A 23045-nucleotide genomic window follows, 5' to 3' on the forward strand; every position below is an offset into this window, starting at 1 on the left:
TCCATCCCGCTTGTCCATAAGGACGACTGTACATGTTATTAAACAAGTGTGAATCTGTTAATTGTTGCTCTATTTTTACAGTTAGCTAACTCCATTTCTCAGTCTGTCAATAGGTCTGACCACATGGCGCACGCTCATGTTTCTCCCGTTGTGGCACATGGCCCCCGCTTCCCCCGTGCCCCACCTTACCTCCTCCTCTTTTACTTGGCAGAAAGAAGAGCAGCGGGAGGCTGCGAGGGGCGAATAGACCATCCGAACAAGTGTGTGTGTGTGAGGACTTGCGCGGACAGCGGGAAATGGCTCACGTGTGGCGACAGCAGGTCGGCAGTAGGAGGCATTGCTTGGGCCTCCTCCCCACCATCCTCTCCCTCCTCTTCCTTGCAGTCCACACCAGCCTAGCAACCATACACATTCCCTCCAACTGTGAGTACACCACCATGTCATATTGCAAGACGGATGCTTGGGCACTCACCCATTTGTTGTGCTATTTAAACAAAGTTGAACCATCAAAGTGTGCTAATAATTACTTTCAACGTGATTAATTAGAACATGGAGCAGATTGAGCGCACTATTCTTCAGGGCTGGATTACTAAGAGCTCTTTTTTTCTTCTTCCTCCGATTGTGTCTAATTACTTTGTAAGGGATCCTGTCGTAGATCATTGATTAGTCCCATTATTGATCTAGTTCTTTTGAGCAAACCAGAATCTGATTGTGGAGTAATTTAATCAACAATGGAGTTAGTTGGGAAAATGCAATGAGATTTTGCCTTGTCTGATCACAAGTCTTCCTGGGTCAGCATTTCATATAATCTAACACTCTCACATGTGGTAAAATATAGTGTAGGAAAAAAAGTCAATTGAACATTTAGTGACAGACTACAGTGGACATTTATTCAAGAGATCATCATCTTAAGGCCGCTGCCTTGAATGGACCAATTGCAAAGCCCCGCCCCCTCGGAAAACCAGGACAACCCAAGGCTCTGTCAAATTCTCTCAGTGACAGTAACTGAGTGTACGAACGATTTATGGATGATGGCGGGAGTTCAAATTTCCGAATTTGCACTACCAGAGCTGGCAATAGACCTGTTTATTAATTTTTTCGTCTAGAAGCAGACAGAGAGCGTTGCAGTATCCAGTGGAGCGGTATGTCAATGGTATTAAACTTTACAGAGAGGAGACCATTATTATAATGGGGATGAAATGCTACCTCTCAAAACTTAAAATCGAGAAACCCCACAGGGCGAATATCTATCTAGCTATAACGTTAGTAATGTCATGTCATGTGTTCTGTCAGATTTTTCTCTGAAGCTTTGTGGCAATGAATAAGCAGTCTTTTACATTTAGTTGGATTCTCAATACTATCCAGTGGTGCTAAATAAACAACTTACATCCTAAACATACATGTGAAACATGAATCCGGCGTAAATAAATGCTTAAGACAAACGGTGAGAGAGCGGCATGCCAAATGAGTTGACCGCAACCACATGCTAAGATGTGTGTAAGGGGATCTTTCCTTCATGTGCGTCCGTGACTAAATGTAAGTACGTTTTCCTTTCTTTATAGAAATTTTGTGGTTTTTACTTTGGACTTTCAGTGCTGGGGTCTTGACAGCTTAGATTTGTTATATTTTATTATATTTGTGTAGTGATAGGCAACTACACAATTAGTCTGTTAATGTTAGATAACTAACATTAATAGTTAAGTCTACGTTTCTACTTCATGCGATGAAATATGATTTGGTGACTTGACATTCAGTTGTTTATGTAGTCTTATAGCCTTATCCATAGCTTGCATTTGGCCAGCTTTCTTTTAGGCTTTGAAAAAGGCACTGATAAAATTCATTAGTTTTCTGAGCCGCTTATCCTCACGAGGGTGCTGGAACCAATCCCTAGTAGGTGGGGTACACCCCCCTGAATCGGTTGCCAGCCAATCGCAGGGCACAAAGAGACGAACAACCATTCGCGCGCACACTCATGCCTAGGAATAACTTTGAATGTTTGATCAGCCTAACATGCATGTTTTCTTTTTGGGATGTGGAGGAGAAACCGGAGTATCCGGAGAAAACCCGCGCAGGTACAGAATATGCAAACTCCACACAGGAAGGCCGGAGCCCGGGATTGAACCTTTGACCTGAGAACTGTGAAGCGGATGTGCAAACCACTCTGCCGACTGGAAAATAAAAAGATCCTCCCCCATATCTTTCAGGGTACCTGGTTTCGGAACCCCACGCACAGCCTTAAACCATTGGGTTTTTTGCAATTTTAAAGTTAGAGAAAAGATGCTTTAAGTCACGACCACACAATATATTCCTATGCAAGCGTCCGACTTTTCGGTTTTGGTGGCGTGGTTTTGCAATAGGTCTATTCCAAACTACGGGGTGAAGGAAGGGCCATATTTAATCACGCATTTTAAAAAATAATGGCGCCAAAAGGGGTTTGCGTTAACGGCGTTATTAATGCATTTCACTGACAGCATTAATTCCAACCTGCAAGTAGATTAAAAACACACATACCTGCCCAAGGTGGGCCAGGTATCAGGAGAAAGGGGCAGAGACTAGGGTTGTTCCGATCATGTTTTTTTGCTCCCGATCCGATCCCGATCGTTTTAGTTTGAGTATCTGCCGATCCCGATATTTCCCGATCCGATTGTTTTTTTTGCTCCCGATTCAATTCCAATCATTCCCGATAATTTTTCCCGCTCATATACATTTTGGCAATACATTAAGAAAAAAATGAATAAAACTCGGACGAATATATACATTCAACATACAGTACATAAGTACTGCATTTGTTTATCATGAAAATAAATCTTCAAGATGGCATTTACATTATTAACATTCTTTCTGTGAGAGGGATCCACGGATAGAAAGACTTGTGACTTTGTATATTGTGACTAAATATTGCCATTTAGTGTATTTGTTGAGCTTTCAGTAAATGATACTGTGGCCATCCCAAACGCATGATGGGAAGTGGAACCATGACTGTGCAACGTGCTACCAATTGCTATATCTTCTCTGCGTTGGGAAATAACATAAGGTGTTAAGACAATGATCAATTGCCAGCTTGCTTCCCCACATTGCTTCCCATGATATTTCTAATCATAGGGAGAGGGATTGCAAGGCTTTAGCCAATTAGTAAAAGGCTCCAAAGGCTGCCAAAGTTCACTCTACTCATTTTGCGCTGCCTTTTATCTCTCTATATAGGTAAAACGGCGTCATTACAGATTGAGCGCGACAATGAGTGAGAGGGTCATGCAGCGCATGCATTAATTGCGTTAAATATTTTAACGTGACACATTTTTTTTAAAAATTAATTGCCGCTGTTATCGGGATAAATTTGATAACCCTTAAGCCTAAACTAAAGACTCTGGATGAGTGTAACATATTATGTCTGTGACGTTACATACAATTAGAAAATGATTTAATTAAAATATATACAGTATATATATATATACAAAAAGGCATGGCTGATGTTTTTTTGCCGATTCCGATACTTTGAAAATGACGTGATCGGACCTGATCGGGACATCTCTAGCAGAGACCCTAACAATTAGCTATTTTTTATGTCCCAAAAATGCATGGAGAAATCCCTCGCTTGCAGCTGCAAGACTCAACCCTCCCCCACTGGTTGTTGCTCAGTGTCAGTGAGTGAGCTGTGCTACACGATGGCTGGAGGAGGTGGAACTCCTGAACTTTCTCCCCCAATCCAAGAAAATGAAATCGCTGGCCACAGATGGCCGCGGCTTAGAGGAGGAGGGCCAACTGACATGTAAAACATGTTTGCGCAGGGTGGCTACTGAGGAGGCAATACCTCCGATATGATTTTGCATTCATACAAAATTAAAGGTTAGTAAACACTGTCATGAACGTTTCCCACCAGCCATGAGAGTTAACTCCAGTGTGTTTAGTGTGTCTGGTAGAACGTGGGAAGGAGAGTGTGTGTAAAATGTAACATGACACGAGTCATACACACGTGCTTTTATGGAAAATAATTCAATTACTTTAGTGTTGAGCTGTGACTGTGGGTTTAGGCTCACTTAAAGGACTGCATTTATTTTAATATTATTTAGAATATTTTGTTATTTTTCAAAATGTATTTTAACCTAACATTACACTTATGTTCCAATTTGCTAATATGTTTTGAAAAATAAAAATCCTGTTCAATGGGGAAAAGTATCTCAAAGTAACACATTTTAGAGCTGTAATTGCAATACCATGATACCGTGAAAAATGTCCAGCATGCACACACTATTTCTTTCTGTACCAATCTATTATCCTACATATGAAATACTTTTTTCAATTGTTTGGAACTGTTTGGTGCCTGTGACTGTGGCGATACCTGGTGGTCGAGACCAAGGGCGTAGGTTTGCATACGGACGGTAGGGACATAACACTACCAACTTTTCAGGATGCTCAAATTGTCCCCACCAACTCTTAAGCAACTTACTGTATTTGCATTACATAATGTGTTCAATTATAATTTAGATTGTCTTCCCATATGATGTAAGGATATAATTTAACCTACTATTATTTAGTGAATTATTTTCATTATGTTCAGACTTACATTTACCCCTTTTCACTTGCTGAATGTGCCGGTCCATTTTTTCCCCCTCAAACGCACATTTGATTGGCTGATTATTTGCTAAATGATCAATGCAAAATACATCTGTGTTGACTTACACTTTTACATGTATTGGTTCAGATGACACACCATTCAATTCAAACCTTTGATAAATGTCTTGATTTTACTAGCAAATTTAAATTGAAATATTTGAACATAATTTCAAATACATTAACATAAACAATAAATACAAACTTGTTAATAATCTCTTAACTATCCAGGAATGCAAAAAAAGAAACATTTGTCTTTAGACCACACAACAATGTCTAAATAAAGAAATTAAATATAAATGAAAAAACCTCTTACTCAGGGAATAACAAAAATAAATAAAAATGGAGTCTTCCTTCAGGTAAAACACTACTGCTTTTGTACACAAGCACAGCCTAAACTCCACAAAAATGAAAACGTTTTACTGCCATTATGATTAATGTATGATTATCTAGAAAAAATGTTTGCATTGGCTGCAAATAATTTTTTTTTTTAAACAAATAATAAAGAAAATAGATAAATACATTTTAAATAAATGCAAGTCATCAGCTAATCGAACGTGCATTTGAGGGGGGAAAAAATGGACCGGCATATTCAGCAAGTAAAAAGGAGTGATGGTAGGGTCAATTCTATCCTTACAACATATGGGAAGACGATCTTTATTCATTTATTTTATTTTATTTTATTTTATTTTACCAGTTATGATGCCATTTGTTTAAAATATTTTGCTTAAAAAAGAAAGCTCATTCTTCCTGTGGCCAATATGCACCCTCCCACTAAATTTGACAACTAAGCGAATTATAATCTCCAAATAAAAGCAGCCACTCAACCAAACAGGTTCCAGTGAAAATGGAGATACGAAATTAATTTGTTCCAGAGTGATTTTCGTATCATGATTTTTTTCGTACAATGAATTTTGTTTTTACATGTAAATCGATAAAACCAGAATTACATAAGAGCCAAATACACTTGAATAATTCAATACACCTAAACCAACTGTTAACACCTGTTATGAAGTACATAATAGAACATAATACAAAATAGGACCAAAATTACGAAAATGTCCTTTCGAGAGGCAATGTCCGAAAGCAAAAGTGATGATACCTACAATTGGCCAATAGAATAGGTGGATCATGTTTCTGAGCATGATGGGAAAGATTCTGACACATACAGTGCTTTACGACGCAACGTTTAATGTTACAGTAGGAATTATGTCGTATACTCTACTGAATTTTTTTTTTGTAATATGAAGCGGAAAAATTCTTCACAGATCTTTTTGTAAAATGAATTTTTTGTGTACTCGAAGCTTTCACATCTCGAGGCACCACTGGTATAACCAGATGAGCTGAGATGATCTTATGATGACAACAGTAATATATGAATTGAACTGAACTAAACGTATATGATTCACATGTGTACGATACGATCATATGGTAATTTCATACACCCTGTGGAGAGTTTGTCTATTCCTCTCTTTGCCATATGAGTCTAATAAGAATGGGAGGTCCAGCAAGTAAATTGGCAGTTTTAGGGGCTGGCAATCTGGCATTGTGTCAAAACAGAAAGAGAAAGCAATCCAGTTACTGCTTTTGTTGCTTCTCTTGATGGAAAAGTGAGTCAGTGTCCTTCACCACCCACACAGACTTGTGAGCAAACAAGACCGTAAACGCACACACGCAGCGTGAATGCTGATGAAAAGCTATAAATTCAACCATCTAATTTACCCGAATGGGGGAAGGGGGGGAGAAGATGATGTACAAAAGGAAGGATGGAAGAGGAAGAGCAGGTAAAAGGTCAAGGTGTCCCTTGCCTTTCAATTAGCATGCTGTTTCAATGAGAGAGAGAGTCAGTGAGAAAGATCAATTTGTCAAGAAGGGCTACTTCACAAGAGTATGTCGTTATGCCGGTAATGTATCATGATTGTTGTTATTTCGTTACCTAGCTACAATATTTATTTATCACACACCGGGCCTCAAATTCTGTTACGTGGATGACTGGATAACATACTAATCTACAATCTTTACAAAACAAAATACAGAAATTCCTTAGTATATGAGAGACACCATATTTTATCGATACAACCTACCTTGCCTTCATTCACAAGCAAAAAAATGAAGATACAAGCGTAGACAGCAAGGCAGAGTGAGGCAGAAAGCAGTTTGGCAGATGGTGAACACTTCTTTGAAAAAATACTGTACTGGCCCGAATATGACAGCCCTGATTATAAGACGACCCCCTCTTTTTCAAGACTCAAGTTTGAAAAAAGACTTTTTGAACACCAAATTAATTTTTACACAGAAAATAATTACAGTACATCTGAAACAAATGATTATAACAATATTTTTGCAAGAAAAAGCATGTTATTTTGCCTCATTTAAATCTTAATATCTGAACATTTAAATATGTAAACTAAAGTGCAATCACATTCGTAAATTAATGGCTTCTAGTTTTTGAAATGTAAATAAACCAATCTATTGTGATAAAACAACAAAATTGCAATAACTACATTAACCATCAAAGTGAAGTCTAACTGTAACTGTAGTCTTGAAACAAATCTGAAATAGGGAAAACATTGCAATAAAATAATGCAAACTGGTTAAACTTGAGAGTAGCTGAGATCTGTCATGACAGAACATCACTTCAATGATATCTGGTGCCATCTAGCGTCGTGAATGGGTATAAAGTCTAGACCGCGAATATAAGATATATATAAGAATATAAGATAACCCCCACTTTTACAGTCTTATTTCAATGCAAAAAACACTGTCTTGGATTCGGGCCAATACAGTTCTGTATGTTTTAAACGGTTTAGAAATTTGACACTAAACTTCAACTTATTGTGGCAATAGGCAAACGTGAAGTCTCAATTTTGAAGATTTGTTCATATTCTGCAAAGCCGTTTTTTGTTGCGACATGAGGAGCTGCATCAAGTCCGCTGCCAGCATCCAGCACTCATATTTACTCCTCACCCCAATTCAAATTATTGGCAAATGACGGCTTTTATTTCGAAAATCTGATGACTGGTCACTCATATCCCAAGGCATATAAATGTAACAATTTTAATGACTGGAACATGTTTGGCTTAGCATAAAGTCAACAAAATTAAAAAAGGTGTCAATAAAGATTTTATAAGCAAAACCTCAGAAAGCTGCTTTTGTAAACCTATATGAAACAGAATTTATTATTTATCATATATTTATCATATCTTTCCTATTACTAAACTGTGTGAAACAACTGCAGTCTGTCTAATTTCTCCATAATTAGTTTTCTCTTGTGTACTGTAACTAAAACATTTTCTCCTTCACGCTTACTCTCTGGCCTCCACTGTGGACAACATCAGACCACATAAGTGACCGTAAGTGCTTTCAACGTCGCTGAACAATCTTTGGTAATGCAGGTGCTGGCAAAGTTGCTTGTAAACACTTTCATTGGCAGGGTTATTTTTCCATTCAGTGCACAGTAAAAAAAAAAGTGTTTACACTGTATTGCATTTTAATGTATCCAGCATTTGCAATGTGTTCGTGTGCATTTCAGTATTTGCACATGTGACATCGAGTCATTTTTTGGTGCGTGTTTGTCGCCTCAGTCTGTGAGAATTTTTGTGCTGTCACATGGGGAGTATTGGGAAATAAAATCGCCACCCTTCTCTGCCCAGCCCCGAGCCTCAACTTTTATTTGATCAGGAGAAAGAGGCTTATTAGCTTCCACAGCATTCCATCACTCTCTCACTAGCTTTCTCTCCGCTGAGCCTTTTGTCAATTTCTGTCTCCATCGGTAGCTGCATCATTGCCGTTCATCATTCTTTTTGCTCTGCTGTCGAGTCATGTTTTTCAAGTCTGTTCTAATTGCTCCCTTTGCCTCAATTACACATACCCCCGCCCTCTTTATTAGCTAACCTTGCACCATTTCTTACAATTTTAATGTGATTCTGAATGAAAAAAATAAAGTGGGGCAAATAAGTATTTAGTCAACCACCAATTGTGCAAGTTCTACTACTTGAAAAGATTAGAGAGGCCTGTAATTGTCAACATGGGTAAACCTCAACCATGAGAGACAGAATGTGGTAAAAAAACAGAAAATCACATTGTTTGATTTTTAAAGAATTTATTTCCAAATTAGAGTGGAAAATAAGTATTTGGTCACCTACAAACAAGCAAGATTTCTGGCTGTCAAAGAGGTCTAACTTCTTCTAACGACGTCTAACGTGGTCTAGCGAGGCTCCACTCGTTACCTGTATTAATGGCACCTGTTTTAACTCATTATCAGTATAAAAGACACCTATCCACCTGTCAGTCACACTCCAAACTCTATTATGGCCAAGACCAGAGAGCTGTCGAAGGACATCAGAGACAAAATTGTAGACCTGCACCAGGCTGGGAAGACTAAATCTGCAATAGGTAAAATGCTTGGTGTAAAGAAATCAACTGTGGAAGCAATTATTAGAAAATGGAAAACATACAAGACCCCTGATAATCTCCCTCGATCTGGGGCTCCATGCAAGATCTCACCCCGTGGCGCCAAAATGATAACAAGAACGGTGAGCAAAAATCCCAGAACCACACGGGGGGACCTAGTGAACGACCTACAGAGAGCTGGGACCACAGTAACAAAGGCTATTATCAGTAACCCAATGCGCCGCCAGGGACTCAAATCCTGCACTGTCAGACGTGTCCCCCTGCTGAAGCCAGTACACGTCCAGGCCCGTCTGCGGTTCGCTAGAGAGCATTTGGATGATCCAGAAGAGTACAGGGAGAATGTGTTATGGTCAGATGAAACCAAAATAGAACTTTTTGGTAGAAACACAGGTTCTCGTGTTTGGAGGAGAAAGAATACTGAATTGCATCCGAAGAACACCATACCCACTGTGTAGCATGGGGGCGGAAACCTCAAGCTTTGGGGCTGTTTTTCTGCAAAGGGACCAGGACTACTGATCAGTGTATAGGAAAGAATAAATGGGGCCATGTATTGAGAGATTTTGAGTGAAAATCTCCTTCCATCAGCAAGGGCGTTGAAGATGAGACGTGGATGGGTCTTTCAGCATGACAATGATCCCAAACACACAGCCAGGGCAACAAAGGAGTGGCTTCGTAAGAAGCATTCCAAGGTCCGGGAGTGGCCTAGCTAGTCTCCAGATCTCAACCCAATAGAAAATCTGTGGAGGGAGTTGAAATTTCGTGTTGCCCAACGACAGCCCCAAAACATCACTGCTCTAGAGGAGATCCGCATGGAGGAATGGGCCAAAATACCAGCAAGAGTGTGTGAAAAGCTTGTGAAGAGTTACAGAAAACATTTGGCCTCCGTTATTGCCAACAAAGGGTACAAAGTATTGAGATGAACTTTTGGTATTGACCAAATACTTCTTTTCCACCATGATTTGCAAATAAATTCTTTAAAAAGTCAAACAATGTGGTTTTCTGTTTTTTTTCCCCACATTCTGTCTCTCATGGTTGAGATTTACCCATGTTGACAATTACAGGCCTCTCTAATATTTTCAAGTGGGAGAACTTGCACAATTAGTGGTTGACTAAATACTTATTTTTCCCACTGCAAAAGAATAAAACAGATAAAATCCGAAAACATTAAAAACCCTAAGAAATAAAACCAGGTTACACTAATCTGGGGGAAAGGTGAGTCTAAAAAAATGTGTCTTTAACCGAGATCATATTTCACTTGCCATATTTTAAAACTCATTCTCTGCCATTGACAGCAATAGAAGTCAAATGATCACGGTCGCAAGGAGCTGCTCGAGAGCTTTAATGCACTGCAGTTGTGCACTCCCAAAAGATGCACAATCAGTTGTTCATGTTGTTCTTAATTGAATGTTTATCGTCTGCAACTTGTTGAAAATGCTGCTGCTCGATTTTCAACTGATACACCCAGACGTAAACATATTACCTCCGTGCTGTCATCGCTCCACTGGCTTCCAGTTAATGTTAGCATTGATTTTAAACTTTTACTGTTCGTTTTTAATTCTGTTAATGGACTGGCTCCTTATTTGTCGGAGATTTTAACGCTCCATAATTTTGGCAGGGCTCTTCGTTTTACCGGCCAGCTTCTTTTGCTTAAACAGTGGGGTGATCGATCCTTTACAGTTGCTGCCCCCAGATTGTGGAACAGCCTGCCCCCTGAAATCTACACAATTAAGAAATTAGGTCTTTTTAGATCACCGTTAAAGACCCACTTTTTTAGACCCGTCTTTTATCCAGACTGGTGTAGCTTGGTTTAATTGCGTAGGAGTTTTAATGGTTTGGATTTTATATGTTTTACTGTTTTATTTGCTGTTTTGACTTTTATTGCGATGCATTGTTTTTTTTTTTTTTTTCTCAATGTCATTGTATAATACTTTCCTGCCTTTTATTTATTATAAACCATATCATTGTTGTAAAGCACTCTGCGGACCTTTCGAGTTTTTTTAAAGGGGTGTAGAGGGTATAGAAATAAATTTAATTTGAATACCGCTCTGACAGTGGTGATAATGAGACTTGGTATAAGATTGAAATTTCTACGGATAATAAGCTAATTTTAAAATCCCCTCTCATTCTTTTTTTTTTTTTTTTTTTAATTTTCAACTGGTTTATAAATATTGTATGTCACATTCATTGGAATACAAATTAGAGGGATATTGTTCCTTTAATTTGAAAAAGAGGTATTTGAACAAGGGTTTGCAGACTTTGATCCAATGACTGTGACAGTGAAAAAGATGAGCTCCCATCTCGATGTTCTTCTAAAATCCCTCCTTCACCTCCTACTTGAATGATGCCGCATCAATTTCCCCTCATCTCAAGCAATTTCCTCTTCAGCCGGCATTGCACTCCTTATCTTGGGACTCTTCCCTTATCCTATTGACTGAATAGATAGTTATTGGCAGCTGTTAACCTGCAAATGATTGGTGTCTCTCCATCTTCTGGTCGCAAGGGTTGCCGGCATTCTCTGGGGCAATATGCGTCAAAGTTAATGCATGTGTAATGGAACCCATCAAACATGCAGCACTGTCATATAATAAAGATACTATTTTGAAGATTAGATAAATGCTATAAGCCTTCTACTGATATTTTAAGATCATGCTAGCATCACACTTATAGTAAGAATATCCATGAAGTGAAATCTTATCTGGTAGGAGCTGGTGCTAAACAGATCTGCATATGTTTTGAGATCATGTGCATTTTAGCATGTTCTTCACAAACATTTCAGTAGTATAACCGTATGTGTTTCTGATCCTTGCAGTCAAGAGGCCTCCAGTTATCATCACACAGCCGGAGTCTTTTACTGTCTTCAGCATTGAAGACTTTGTCATGACCTGTGAAGCCACCGGCAACCCTCCGCCCATGTTCGTATACACAGACACACACACACACACATGCTGCCTCTTTCTCTGTCACTTTTTTTCACTCTCTGGCCTCTATTTTTGTAACTAGCACAAATGTACAGTCCCTGACAAAAGTCTTGTCGCTTATCTATTTTTGTAACTAGCACAAATGTACAGTCCCTGACAAAAGTCTTGTCGCTTATCCATTTTGTAAAAACAGTTGCTAATAACCTGACTTTTAATTATTCAATTGGTTTCACAAATGACTCATATGAACGCTAAGACCCTCCCAAATGATGTTGAATGTACAAAAATATATTTGTTTCACTGAAAAAAGATTTATCATTTAATGAAGACCTAAAGGTCAAATTTTGGCAAGACAAAAGTTTTGTCGCTTACAGAAAGTAGTGTGAAAATTGAACAAAAAATGTACTTCAAATACAAAAATATGTTACATAAAATAAGCGAATGTGGTGCTGTGAGATCCAAATTTAATATTTTGTATGCTTCCATGGGCTCGAAGGACTGCATCCATGCGGTTCGGGAAGGATTAATACAATTTATTGAGGGAGTCATCAGGAACATCAAAGAAAGCAGTCTTGCATGCTTCCCAGAGTTCATCAACATTCTTGGGTTTCGTCGTCCATGCTTCCTCTTTCATCATACCCATGTCTGGTGACTGGGCTGGCCAGTCCTGGAGGATCTTGATCTTCTTTGCCTTGAGGAACTTTGAGGTAGAGATTCACTTCACTGTTTTGTGAGTGAATCTCTGATCAAAGCGGGCTCCATTAGGTCTCCTGCAATATTTGCGGCGACTGTGGTGTAATTTAATGGAAGATTCATCTGAAAAATCCACCTTTTGCCACAAAGCAGTGAAGTTTGGTGGTGGCAAAATCATGGTCTGGGGTTACATCCAGTATGGGGGTGTGCGAGAGATCTGCAGGGTGGAAGGCAACATAAATAGTCTGAAATATCAACAAATCTTAGCTGCCTCTTACATTCCTAACCATAAAAAGGGACATATTCTGCAGCAGGATGGTGCTCCATCGCATACTTCAATCTCTACCTCAAAGTTCCACAAGGCAAAGAAGATAAAGATCCTCCAGGACTGGCCAGCCCAGTCACCAGACATGGGTAGGATGAAAGAGGAAGCATGGTAGACAAAGTCCAAGAATGTTGATGAACTCTGGGAGGCATGCAAGACTGCTTTCTTTGATGTTCCTGATGACTTCTTAAAATAAATTTTATGAATCCTTGCCAAACCGCATGGATGCAGTCCTTCAAGCCCATGGAAGTCATACAAAATATTAAATTTTGAACCTCACAGCACCACTGCTTAATTCGCTTATGTTATGTAACATGTTTTTGTATTTGAAGTACATTTTTTGTTCAATTTTCACACTACATTCTGTAGGCGACAAAACTTTTGTCTTGCCAAAATTTGACCTTTATGTCTTCATTAAATAATAAATCTTTTTTCAGTGAAACAAATATATTTTTGTACATTCAGCATCATTTGGGAGGGTCTTAGCTTTCATATGAGCCATTTCTGAAACCAATTGAATAATTAAAAGTCAGGTTATTAGCAATTGTTTCTACAAAATGGATAAGCAACAAGACTTCTGTCAGGGACTGTAGAATGGTGCATTGTTGCGCCCTACGAGGAGGTGTGTTAGACCAGGTTTTTGCAAAATTGAGTGGATCACCAGAGGCTGGTGCAACAGTATGAGTCAGTTTTGCGATATTTTTCACCATTCTGTTCGCAACCAATAAGCTGTCACCTTCACATTCCCTTTAAATGTAACACACTTGTGGTCAGACCTGGAAATGATGGAAACTCATTTCATTCATTTTCACTGTACCCCACATTTTTTCACATTCACTCAAACATACTCTGTAACTCCCGCTCACAACCACTCATGCTCGCTCTCTCACTTCCTCTCGCCACACCCTGTTCTGGTCACTCTGGGTGACTTTCAATCTCCTTGATAGCTCTTCCACCATGAGGGGAAATCAACCCTCTGTCACAATTCTGTTATCAACAAAGGACAAATGTCACCAAGCAATCTTCCCAAAGTGGAAGACTGCAGCGCTTGCCAAGAAAAAGAGAAATATCACAATGAGACTTAATAAGCTCAGAGTCCCATCGTGCCTTGAATTAATTTCCATCCTGAAATTTAGTGACATAAGGACATGCAGTTATTGAAGTTTTTTTGTGTCTTTATTTGCTTCCAGTTTCCGATGGACGAAGGACGGGGAGGAGTTCGACCCGGGTACCGACCCGGAGCTGAAAGTGATCGATCGAGCCGGTTCCTTCGCCTTCTACACCCTTAGCAACAGTGTAGAATCCCTGAAGCAGTACCAGGGCAAATACGTGTGCTATGCATCCAACGAGCTTGGCACGGCCGTCTCCAATGAGGCCACGCTTCGCACCGATGGTAAGATGCCATGCACCCCACAAGAATGATTGATCAGAAATTGCTTAGTGACAATTTAAAACAGTTGAATTTTAAGGGTCTTACGTAGCGTACATTGCATTGTTGGAATTTACAAACTTTTTCGTCCTGCTTGTGGCTGTTACTGCCTCATACACAGATCGTTAGCATGGAAACTCGCTAGTGTCCCAAAATTGTATCATGTCTGGTAAAACACTTTATTAAAAAAAGTGTTGATTCTACAATCAAACTTATTGTACCCAAACCACATACAGTTGTACCTCGAGATACGGTCGCTTTGACACACAATCTTTTCAACATCCCACGTAAAACTTGACTCGCTATTTGTTTCTACATGCAACGACATGCTCGAAATATGACGATTTATGGCAGCGCCACAGTTTCTTTGTTTTTCTGCAAGACGGACGTACAACCGATTTTCTTGTGAGAGAAATTAACATGGGTTCCAACATAGACTTCATGATACTTGACATGACATGGGAAACGGGGCTGATCCGTAGGGGGCCTATTTTCAAAAACTTCAAATTCAAATATTTTCAAAACCAAAGTTGCTACCGACCTAAAACCAAAACAGGCACCTACATTAGCCATATACGAGTCTCCATGAGCAGCGAGCGGCATGAAAAAATTCAAAGTCGTTCCCTTATAAAATCCTGATTGTTTTTTGCATAAATATAACAAAACCTAAAATGGCTATAAAAATCTCAGATTTTACACGAGATGCACAAAAATCACCAAATGCAGAGATAATCACTTATATTTTCAGGATCAATAGCAATGTTTAATATATTATATGTTAAGTTTTTGACCAAAATAGCAATTATTTTTTTCTTTACTGCAAGTTTTCAACAGCTAATAAATCACTCAATTTAAAATCAGAAACTTAATACTTGAGGAAAAAATGCAGAATCATAAATAATATATAAATAGATTATTAATACACTCTATATACAATCACAACTTATTATCAAATATAATAGCCCTTTATTATCATTATACAGTTCTACAATGAAATTGTGGAGCATCTCCCTTTGCAGTGCAGGAGAAGTTAAAATCTCAAAAGTGACGTGCAAGTATGAAATCTAAATAAACATAAATATAAAATGTGTATGAAATAGTCCTATTCAGGCAGTGCAAATAATTGATGTGGTGTTACCAGGATGTGAGCCTCGTCTTTCAACAATCACATAGCCTCTTTCTATGCCTTGCTTTTTGTGGTCAGCTTCCTCGACTTGTACAAGTCTCTGTTCCTCGCCGTCTCCTTTCTGCCCTCCTCGACTCTGCTGCTTTTCCTGTCCTGCCGATCGGCCACTCCAAGGCCTTGTTCTTCCTCGCTTCTGAAGTCAGATCCTTGGAGAAGTTCACACCAAAACAGTTGAAAAGAGAACCCCAGGAACTCCAGCAGGTGCTCTTGTGCTTCCTGCACATCAGGGAGTCCCACAGCAACATTCCAAAGGACACCATGTGGGCAATGGGGAGAGATGGGTGCTTGAGGACCGCCAGCCCCGTCTCCATGTCCCTGTGTTCCTCCTTGCCTGTGGTCATGGCGAGGAGCCTCAGCCCGACGAAAATGTTGGCATTGATGACCGCCATCATGAACCCGACGCTCTGCAACTCGATCGAAGAGCGCGCCAGCACCTTCTGGGTCAACTTGTAGCCTGCCTTGACAGACTTGTAGTTCTCCCACCTGGCCAGCACCTTCAGGCTTGAGAATCGGGCCATCCTCATCCTCTTAGCGTCCTAAAAAACATGTTTGTTTTAGAAACATACTTGTTTTGATTCATCTTTTTTACAAAGTTAATAATGCGCGCCACTTACTTCAGCCCCAGGACACCTGGGCAGCACCATACAGCCGCTGTTGTGAAAGATGCTGTAGATGTTCTTCCAAAGGTGCACGGGGTCAAAGTAGCGTGGCGTGGCTGTCAAAGCTGACTGAGTGGAAACACAGACGAAGAGCTTTTTCCGTTTAAAATCCTTGTGAATAAATGCTTAAATCCCCAAATTCTATATTGATATGGACGTAAAACAGTCTCCATTCTTGGATAAAAGCAAAACAAACATGTAGGTAGCTTTTATTTTACGTAAATATGTCAAAGTACAATGCTATTCCTGTTACTGTTACTGAATGTACTGTAGCTACCAGCAGCCAGTTATTGACATCAACAATGGCGAGCTACTAGTTTATTTTTTGTTTTGAAAATTTTAGAAATCTTATTAAAACGAAAACATTAAGAGGGGTTTTAATATAAAATTTGTATAACTTGTACTAACATTTATCTTTTAGGAACTACAAGTCTTTCTATCCATGGATCGCTTTAACAGAATGTTCATAATGTTAATGCCATCTTGTTGATTTATTGTTATAATAAACAAATACAGTACTTATGTACAATATGTTGAATGTATATATCCGTCTTGTGTCTTATCTTTCCTTTCCAACAATAATTTACAGAAAAATATGGCATATTTTAGAGATGGTTTGAAATGCGATTAATTACGATTAATTTTTAAGTTGTGATTAATTTGATTAAAAATTTAAATCGTTTGACAGCCCTAGTAAATACAAAATACATAGGAATCTAAAGTTACAAAATCATACAGAAATTCACACTCATTGAAACTTTCATGACGCTTGCACTACATTTCCAGCATTGGAAACCCCACTTTTTTAATTAAGATTTTCAAATTGTTACCACACCTAAGAAGGTTGATGTAGTTGAAATATATTCGACATGCCTCAGTGTTCCTGTAAATGAGCTCTAGCAAGCTAATTATCTGTTTACTGGCAATATCAGAGCTGTGTGAAGCTTTCTAAGGAGCTAATTTGTTGCTAAATGAAAGCTCACGGATGGGCAACAGGGAACTGTCACCTAGAACATAATGAAATGCGAGAACATAATAATCAGCTACACTTATACTGGCAAGCCCCTGGACTACTGTGATGCAAAGAGCACCTTTGTGTATCCATCCACCTATGAGACTGGATCTCTGCAGGGCGACCTCCTTCGCTCAGTTTCCCTGACAACCGTTCCCCCAGAAACGCTAGTGAGTTTATGTCACGCGAAGCCCTCTTCAGTGGCTCCCGTGGGGTTACGCGCAATGAGCAGAGGGGAGGCAGGAAACAAATATAGCACGCTCAACTCACAAATCACATTGTTCCACTTCCTCGAGACAAAAGAGGTGCTTTGCTTTACTCTGTACCCCCCTCCTTTTCAAAGTCTTGTTGCCAAGGTGATGCCGACATAATACTGTGGTAACTTGCTGTACGAGTGAATTTTTGAGATACGACTATTCTGGCCCCAAAAAAGTGATTTGAGTCAAATACATGGTGATAGAACAAATTAAAATGTGTCACAATGTGCCAACAAATACATTCTGTAATATCAGTACAAGTAGTCGTTTACACTTATGAGTAAGCATTTCCCTTCCTTGCCATATTCAGCCCCACCGACCCAGCAGAAAGAGAAAAAAGTTCATGTGAAGTCAGAAGAAGGAAGCAGCATCGTTCTGAAGTGCAACCCCCCAGAGAGCTCCATGGAGCCCATCATTCACTGGATGGACTGGAGTGAGTATACCAACATTTCATTTTATCTTCATATTTATGTATCCCTGACACTCTCTGGACTACTACTCTCAATATATACTTTTTACATGTACTTCCATTGAATATTAACTGGTACTGTTGTTGAAACACACTTCATCATTTAAGTAAAATACTCAAAAGTACCCTGTAAGTAATCAGGTCCCTAAATTTCAATCTTGTTTTATTATAATTTGCTATAGTGAGGAAAATACATATTTGAACACCTTGCGATTTTGCAAGTTCTGCTACTTAGAAATGATGGACGGGTTTGAAATTTTCATGGTAGGTGCTTGTCCACTGTGAGAGACAATCTGGAGGAAAAAAAAAAAAAAAGAATCCAGAATTCACAGTGTATGTATGCTTTTTCAACTATTTATTTGTATTATACTGCTGCAAATAAGTATTTGAACACCTGAGAAAATTCATGTTAATTTTTGGTACAGCAGTCTTTGGTTACAATTACAGACATCAAACGTTTCCTGTAACTTTTCACCAGGTTTGCACAGACTGCAGCAGGGATTTTGAACCACTGCTCCACACAGATCTTCTCTAGATCAATCAGGTTTCTGGGCTGTCACTGAGAAACACAGAGTTTGCGCTTCCTCCAAAGATTTTCTATTGGGTTGAGGTCTGGAGACTGGCTAGGCCCTTCCAGAACCTTATATGCTTTTTACAAAGCCACTTCTTGGTTACTCTGGCTGTCTGCTTTGGGATCTTGTCATGTTGGAAGACCTAGTCACGACCCATTTGCTGTAACTGAGGAAAGGAGGCTATTCCCCCAAATCTCACAAAACATACCCCTGGTCATCCTCTCCTTAATACAGTGCAGTCGTCTAGTCTTATATGCAGAAAAACACCCCCAAAGCATGATGCCACCACCCGCATGCTTCACAGTAGGGATGGTGTTCCTGGGATGGCACTCATCATTCTTCTTCCTCCAAACACTATGAGTGGAATTAGGACTAAAAAGTTCCATTTTGATCTTAAATGACCACATGACTTTCTCCCATTCTCCCACTTCTCTTGATCATCCAAATGGTCATAGGCCTACTTAAAACGGGCCATGTGCTGGACATGTGCTGGTTTAAGCAGGGGAACCTTTAGTGCCATGCATGTTTTTAAACCATGACATCTTACTGTATTACCAAGAGTTACACTGGGAATGGTGGTCGTAGCTCCTCCTGTGTGGTTCTTGGCTGATTCCTTACCATTTTCTGAGTCATTTTGACGCTATGGTAAATGGTGTTAAACTTGTATAGCGCTTTTCCACCTTTAGAGGCACTACATCGCCATTCACCTACTGGTGACGCAGCACCGGGAGCTGTAGGGTTCAGTATCTTTCTCAAGGATACTTAGGCGAGTTCATCAGGGCGGAGACTTGAACCCACAACCTCTGGGTATGGGGACAACTACTCTACTCCCACCCTACGAGGTAGATCGTGCATGAAGCCCCAGTCCGAGGGAGCTTGACAGTCATGTTTAGCTTCTTCCATTTTCTAATAATTTCTCCAACGGTGGACCAAGCTGCTTGGCAATTGCCCCATAACCCTGTCCAGCCTTGTAGAAGTCTACAATTCTGTCTCTGGTGTCTTTGGACACCTCTTTGGTCTTGACCATAGTAGGAATTGGAGTCATCCTGATTGAATGGGGTGGACAGGTGTATATACAGTTGTGGTCAAAAGTTTACATACACTTGTGAAGAACATAATGTCATGGCTCTCTTGAGTTTCCAGTTATTTCTACAACTCTGATTTTTCTCTGATAGAGTGACTGGAACACATACTTCTTTGTCACAAAAACATTCATGAAGTTTGGTTGTTTTATGATTTTATTATGGGTTAACAGAAAAAGTGATCAAATCTGCTGGGTCAAAAATATACACACAGCAACACGAATTAGCAATTTCTTGTGAGTGATTATTGACTTGAACAATCATTGACTTGAACAAGTCAGGAAAGTCACTTGGAGCCATTTCAAAGCAGCTGCAGGTCCCAAGAGCAACAGTGCAAACAATTGTTTGTAAGTATAAAGTGCATGGCACTGTTTTGTCACTGCCACGATCAGGAAGAACACGCAAGCTATCACCTGCTGCTGAAAGAAAATTGGTCAGGAGGGTTAAGATTCAACCGAGAATCACCAAAAAGCAGATCTGCCAAGAATTAGAAGCTGCTGGAACACAGGTGTCAGTGTCCACAGTCAAGCGTGTTTTGCATCTCCATGGACTGAGAGGCTGCCGCGCAAGAAGGAAGCCCTTGCTCCAAAAGCGGCACCTTAAGGCTCGATTGAAGTTTGCTGCTGATCACATGGACAAGGATAAGACCTTCTGGAGGAAAGTTCTGTGGTCAGACGAAACAAAAATCGAGCTGTTTGGCCACAATGCCCAGCAATATGTTTGGAGGAGAAAAGGTGAGGCCTCTAACCCCAAGTACACCATGCCTACCGTCAAGCACGGTGGTGGTAGTATGATGCTGTGGGGCTGTTTTGCTACCAATGGAACTGGTGCTTTACAGAGAGTAAATGGGATAATGAAGAAGAAGGATTACCTTCAAATTCTTCAAGATAACCTAACGTCATCAGCCCGAAGATTGGGTCTTGGGCGCAGTTGGGTGCTCCAACAGGACAATGACCCCAAACACACATCAAAAGTGGTAATGGAATGGCTAAATCAGGCTAGAATTAAGGTTCCCAAAGTCCTGACTTAAACCCCATTGGGAACTTGTGGACAATGCTGAAGAAACAAGTCCATGTCAGAAAGCCATCAAGTTTAACTGAACTGCACCAATTCTGTCAAGAGGAGTGGTCAAAGATTCAACCAGAAGCTTGCCAGAGGCTTGTGGATGGCTACCAAAAGCGCCTAATTGAAGTGAAAATGGCCAAGGGACATGTTACCAAATATTAGCGCTGCTGTATGTATATTTTTGACCCAGCAGATTTGATCACTTTTTTCTGTTCACCCAAAATAAAGTCATAAAAGAACCAAACTTCATGAATGTTTTTTGTGACAAAGAAGTATCTGTTCCAATCACTCTATCAGAGAAAAATCTGAGTTGTAGAAATAACTGGAAACTCAAGAGAGCCATGACATTATGTTTTTCACAAGTGTATGTAAACTTTTGACAACAACTGTATATGCAGTTAACTGCCTCAAACAGGTTAAAAAGTCAGACTCGAAAAGTCCACCTCCACTTATTCGTTGGACTTTTTAAAGGCGACTAACAGGTCTTAAAGGCTCTCAATTCTAGCTAATAGACAGGTGTTCAAATATGTATTTGCAGCAATATAATACAAATAAATTGTGAAAAAAAACATACACTGTGAATTCTGGATACTTTTTTTTTTATATTGTCTCTCACAGTGGACAAGCACGTACATGAAAATTCCAAAGCTGCCCATCATTTCTAAGTGGGAGAACTTGCAAAATCTGTCTTATTTAATCCGATTGTGGTCACATCTCTCCTCACAGAGCTTCACCACATCAACCAGAGTGAACGGGTGATGCTGGGAAAGGATGGCAACCTGTATTTTGCCCACCTGAAAACCACAGACAGCAGGGATGACTACACTTGCAATGTCCAGTTTCTGGCAACTCGCACTATTCTGGCAAAGGAGCCTGTCACTCTGACTGTCAACCCCTGTAAGTTTACCTTGTGGTCAACCAAGACATGCACCAAATTAACCTGCTTTGTCCATTAATCCTTTATAGGGTACTCATTGGATGCCCTTGACAGCACTAGACATCTCATCCGTTTTGACTGGGTGAGACTGGCAGCAAATGATAGCTGCCCCTCCCTCACTGTCAAAATGGGATTGGACATTTAGCGTTGTCAATTGCATCTAAAGAATTACCAGTAAATATTTTTTTTAAAATACATTTTTAAATTAAAGTGTTACCATTCGTTTTGTTTTATCTGAATTCTTCTCATGAGTGCCATGAGACTGTCATAATCATGACATGAGATCTGGCATGAACATGAATGAATATTCGTGACATATGTTTGAAGTGCCTTAATTCTAAACCACTTTGGTAATATGAATGCAATTTAATTATTAAAAAAAACAACAACTTTCTTTTGGAGTAGTGGACGAATGCTACTTACTCCTACCGCCTGTCTCTGTCACAAACTTGTTTCCAAAAGATATCTTTTTCTCCATCATTTTTTTAAATCTACCAATTCTTTTGGTATAAAAAGTACAAATAAACCTTAATTAAATGGATGACCAACACGCACCAACACATGATCCTCCTCTGTTAGTGTCCTTATAGACCCCACATGTTTTATTGTGGTGTTTTTTATTTTTTTTTTATTTTTTTATTTTTTTTAATCTAAGCCTATCTCCAGCAAAGTTTCTGACCCCAACACTAAACCAAAGACATTTAGAAAAAAATGCCAACTTGGCAGAAGAGGTTACCAATTTACTGAATTACACTTAATGGCATCACATTTTGGGTCATGTAGGCCAAACTTTTATACCAGATAATAATATTGTGGACTACATGGCTCAAAATGTGATGCCGAAGTATGTGAATGTTGGGTCTTTTTGGGGTTAGTTTTTTTTAATTACCAAAAATAGTCACTTTCCCTTTATAAGGGCTTCAGGACTATATGCACCCGCGAGCATTAAGTTTTGATACCTTTCACCATTCGGTTGAACGCGAAAGAGTCTCAAAACTTTTGACCAATATCGTAGATACCAAAACACCATTTTGTAACGCTGACTAAGGCCTAGATAATATTACTGAATGCAACCTAGCAGAGGAAGTGTAGGCGACACCTACTTCCTCAGCCTCTGTTGTAGGGCACACCTCCAACATCTGTCCGAGGCAGAGGTCAGAAATACCTGCGCCTGTTAACACACGACCTCTGCACTGTGAGCGTGCAATGACTTCCGAAGTCAGCAACAATTAGAGAATGACCCTCTTGTCTTTTGCATCTAAATGTTTGTGCTTCAGCCAACTCAGTGCTACGGAACAGGCGGCCCCACATGATGAGACCTACTGGAAGTCACAGCACTTACCATGCACTCAGGGGCCAGACCCTAGAGCTTGAGTGCATCGTCCAAGGCTAGTGAGTGTCTAAGTGTGTGTATATATTG

General features: G+C 39.7%; 1 protein-coding gene across 2 annotated transcripts in view; it reads left to right on the forward strand.

The window, feature by feature from the left end:
• l1cama (L1 cell adhesion molecule, paralog a) overlaps positions 1-23045 on the forward strand; it is an 86995-nt gene that overhangs the window by 51736 nt on the left and 12214 nt on the right. For both annotated transcript variants that reach the window (XM_057824562.1, XM_057824571.1), the window contains exons 2-8: positions 212-423; positions 7947-7961; positions 11831-11933; positions 14148-14350; positions 17811-17933; positions 21415-21585; positions 22903-23017. In XM_057824562.1, coding sequence (XP_057680545.1) covers positions 297-423; positions 7947-7961; positions 11831-11933; positions 14148-14350; positions 17811-17933; positions 21415-21585; positions 22903-23017 — 857 coding nt within the window. In that variant the 5' untranslated portion in view covers positions 212-296. The remainder of the gene's footprint in view (positions 1-211; positions 424-7946; positions 7962-11830; positions 11934-14147; positions 14351-17810; positions 17934-21414; positions 21586-22902; positions 23018-23045) is intronic.

This window comes from Corythoichthys intestinalis, chromosome 2, assembly GCF_030265065.1.
Source record: "Corythoichthys intestinalis isolate RoL2023-P3 chromosome 2, ASM3026506v1, whole genome shotgun sequence".
In the NCBI taxonomy this organism is placed as follows: Eukaryota; Metazoa; Chordata; class Actinopteri; order Syngnathiformes; family Syngnathidae; genus Corythoichthys; species Corythoichthys intestinalis.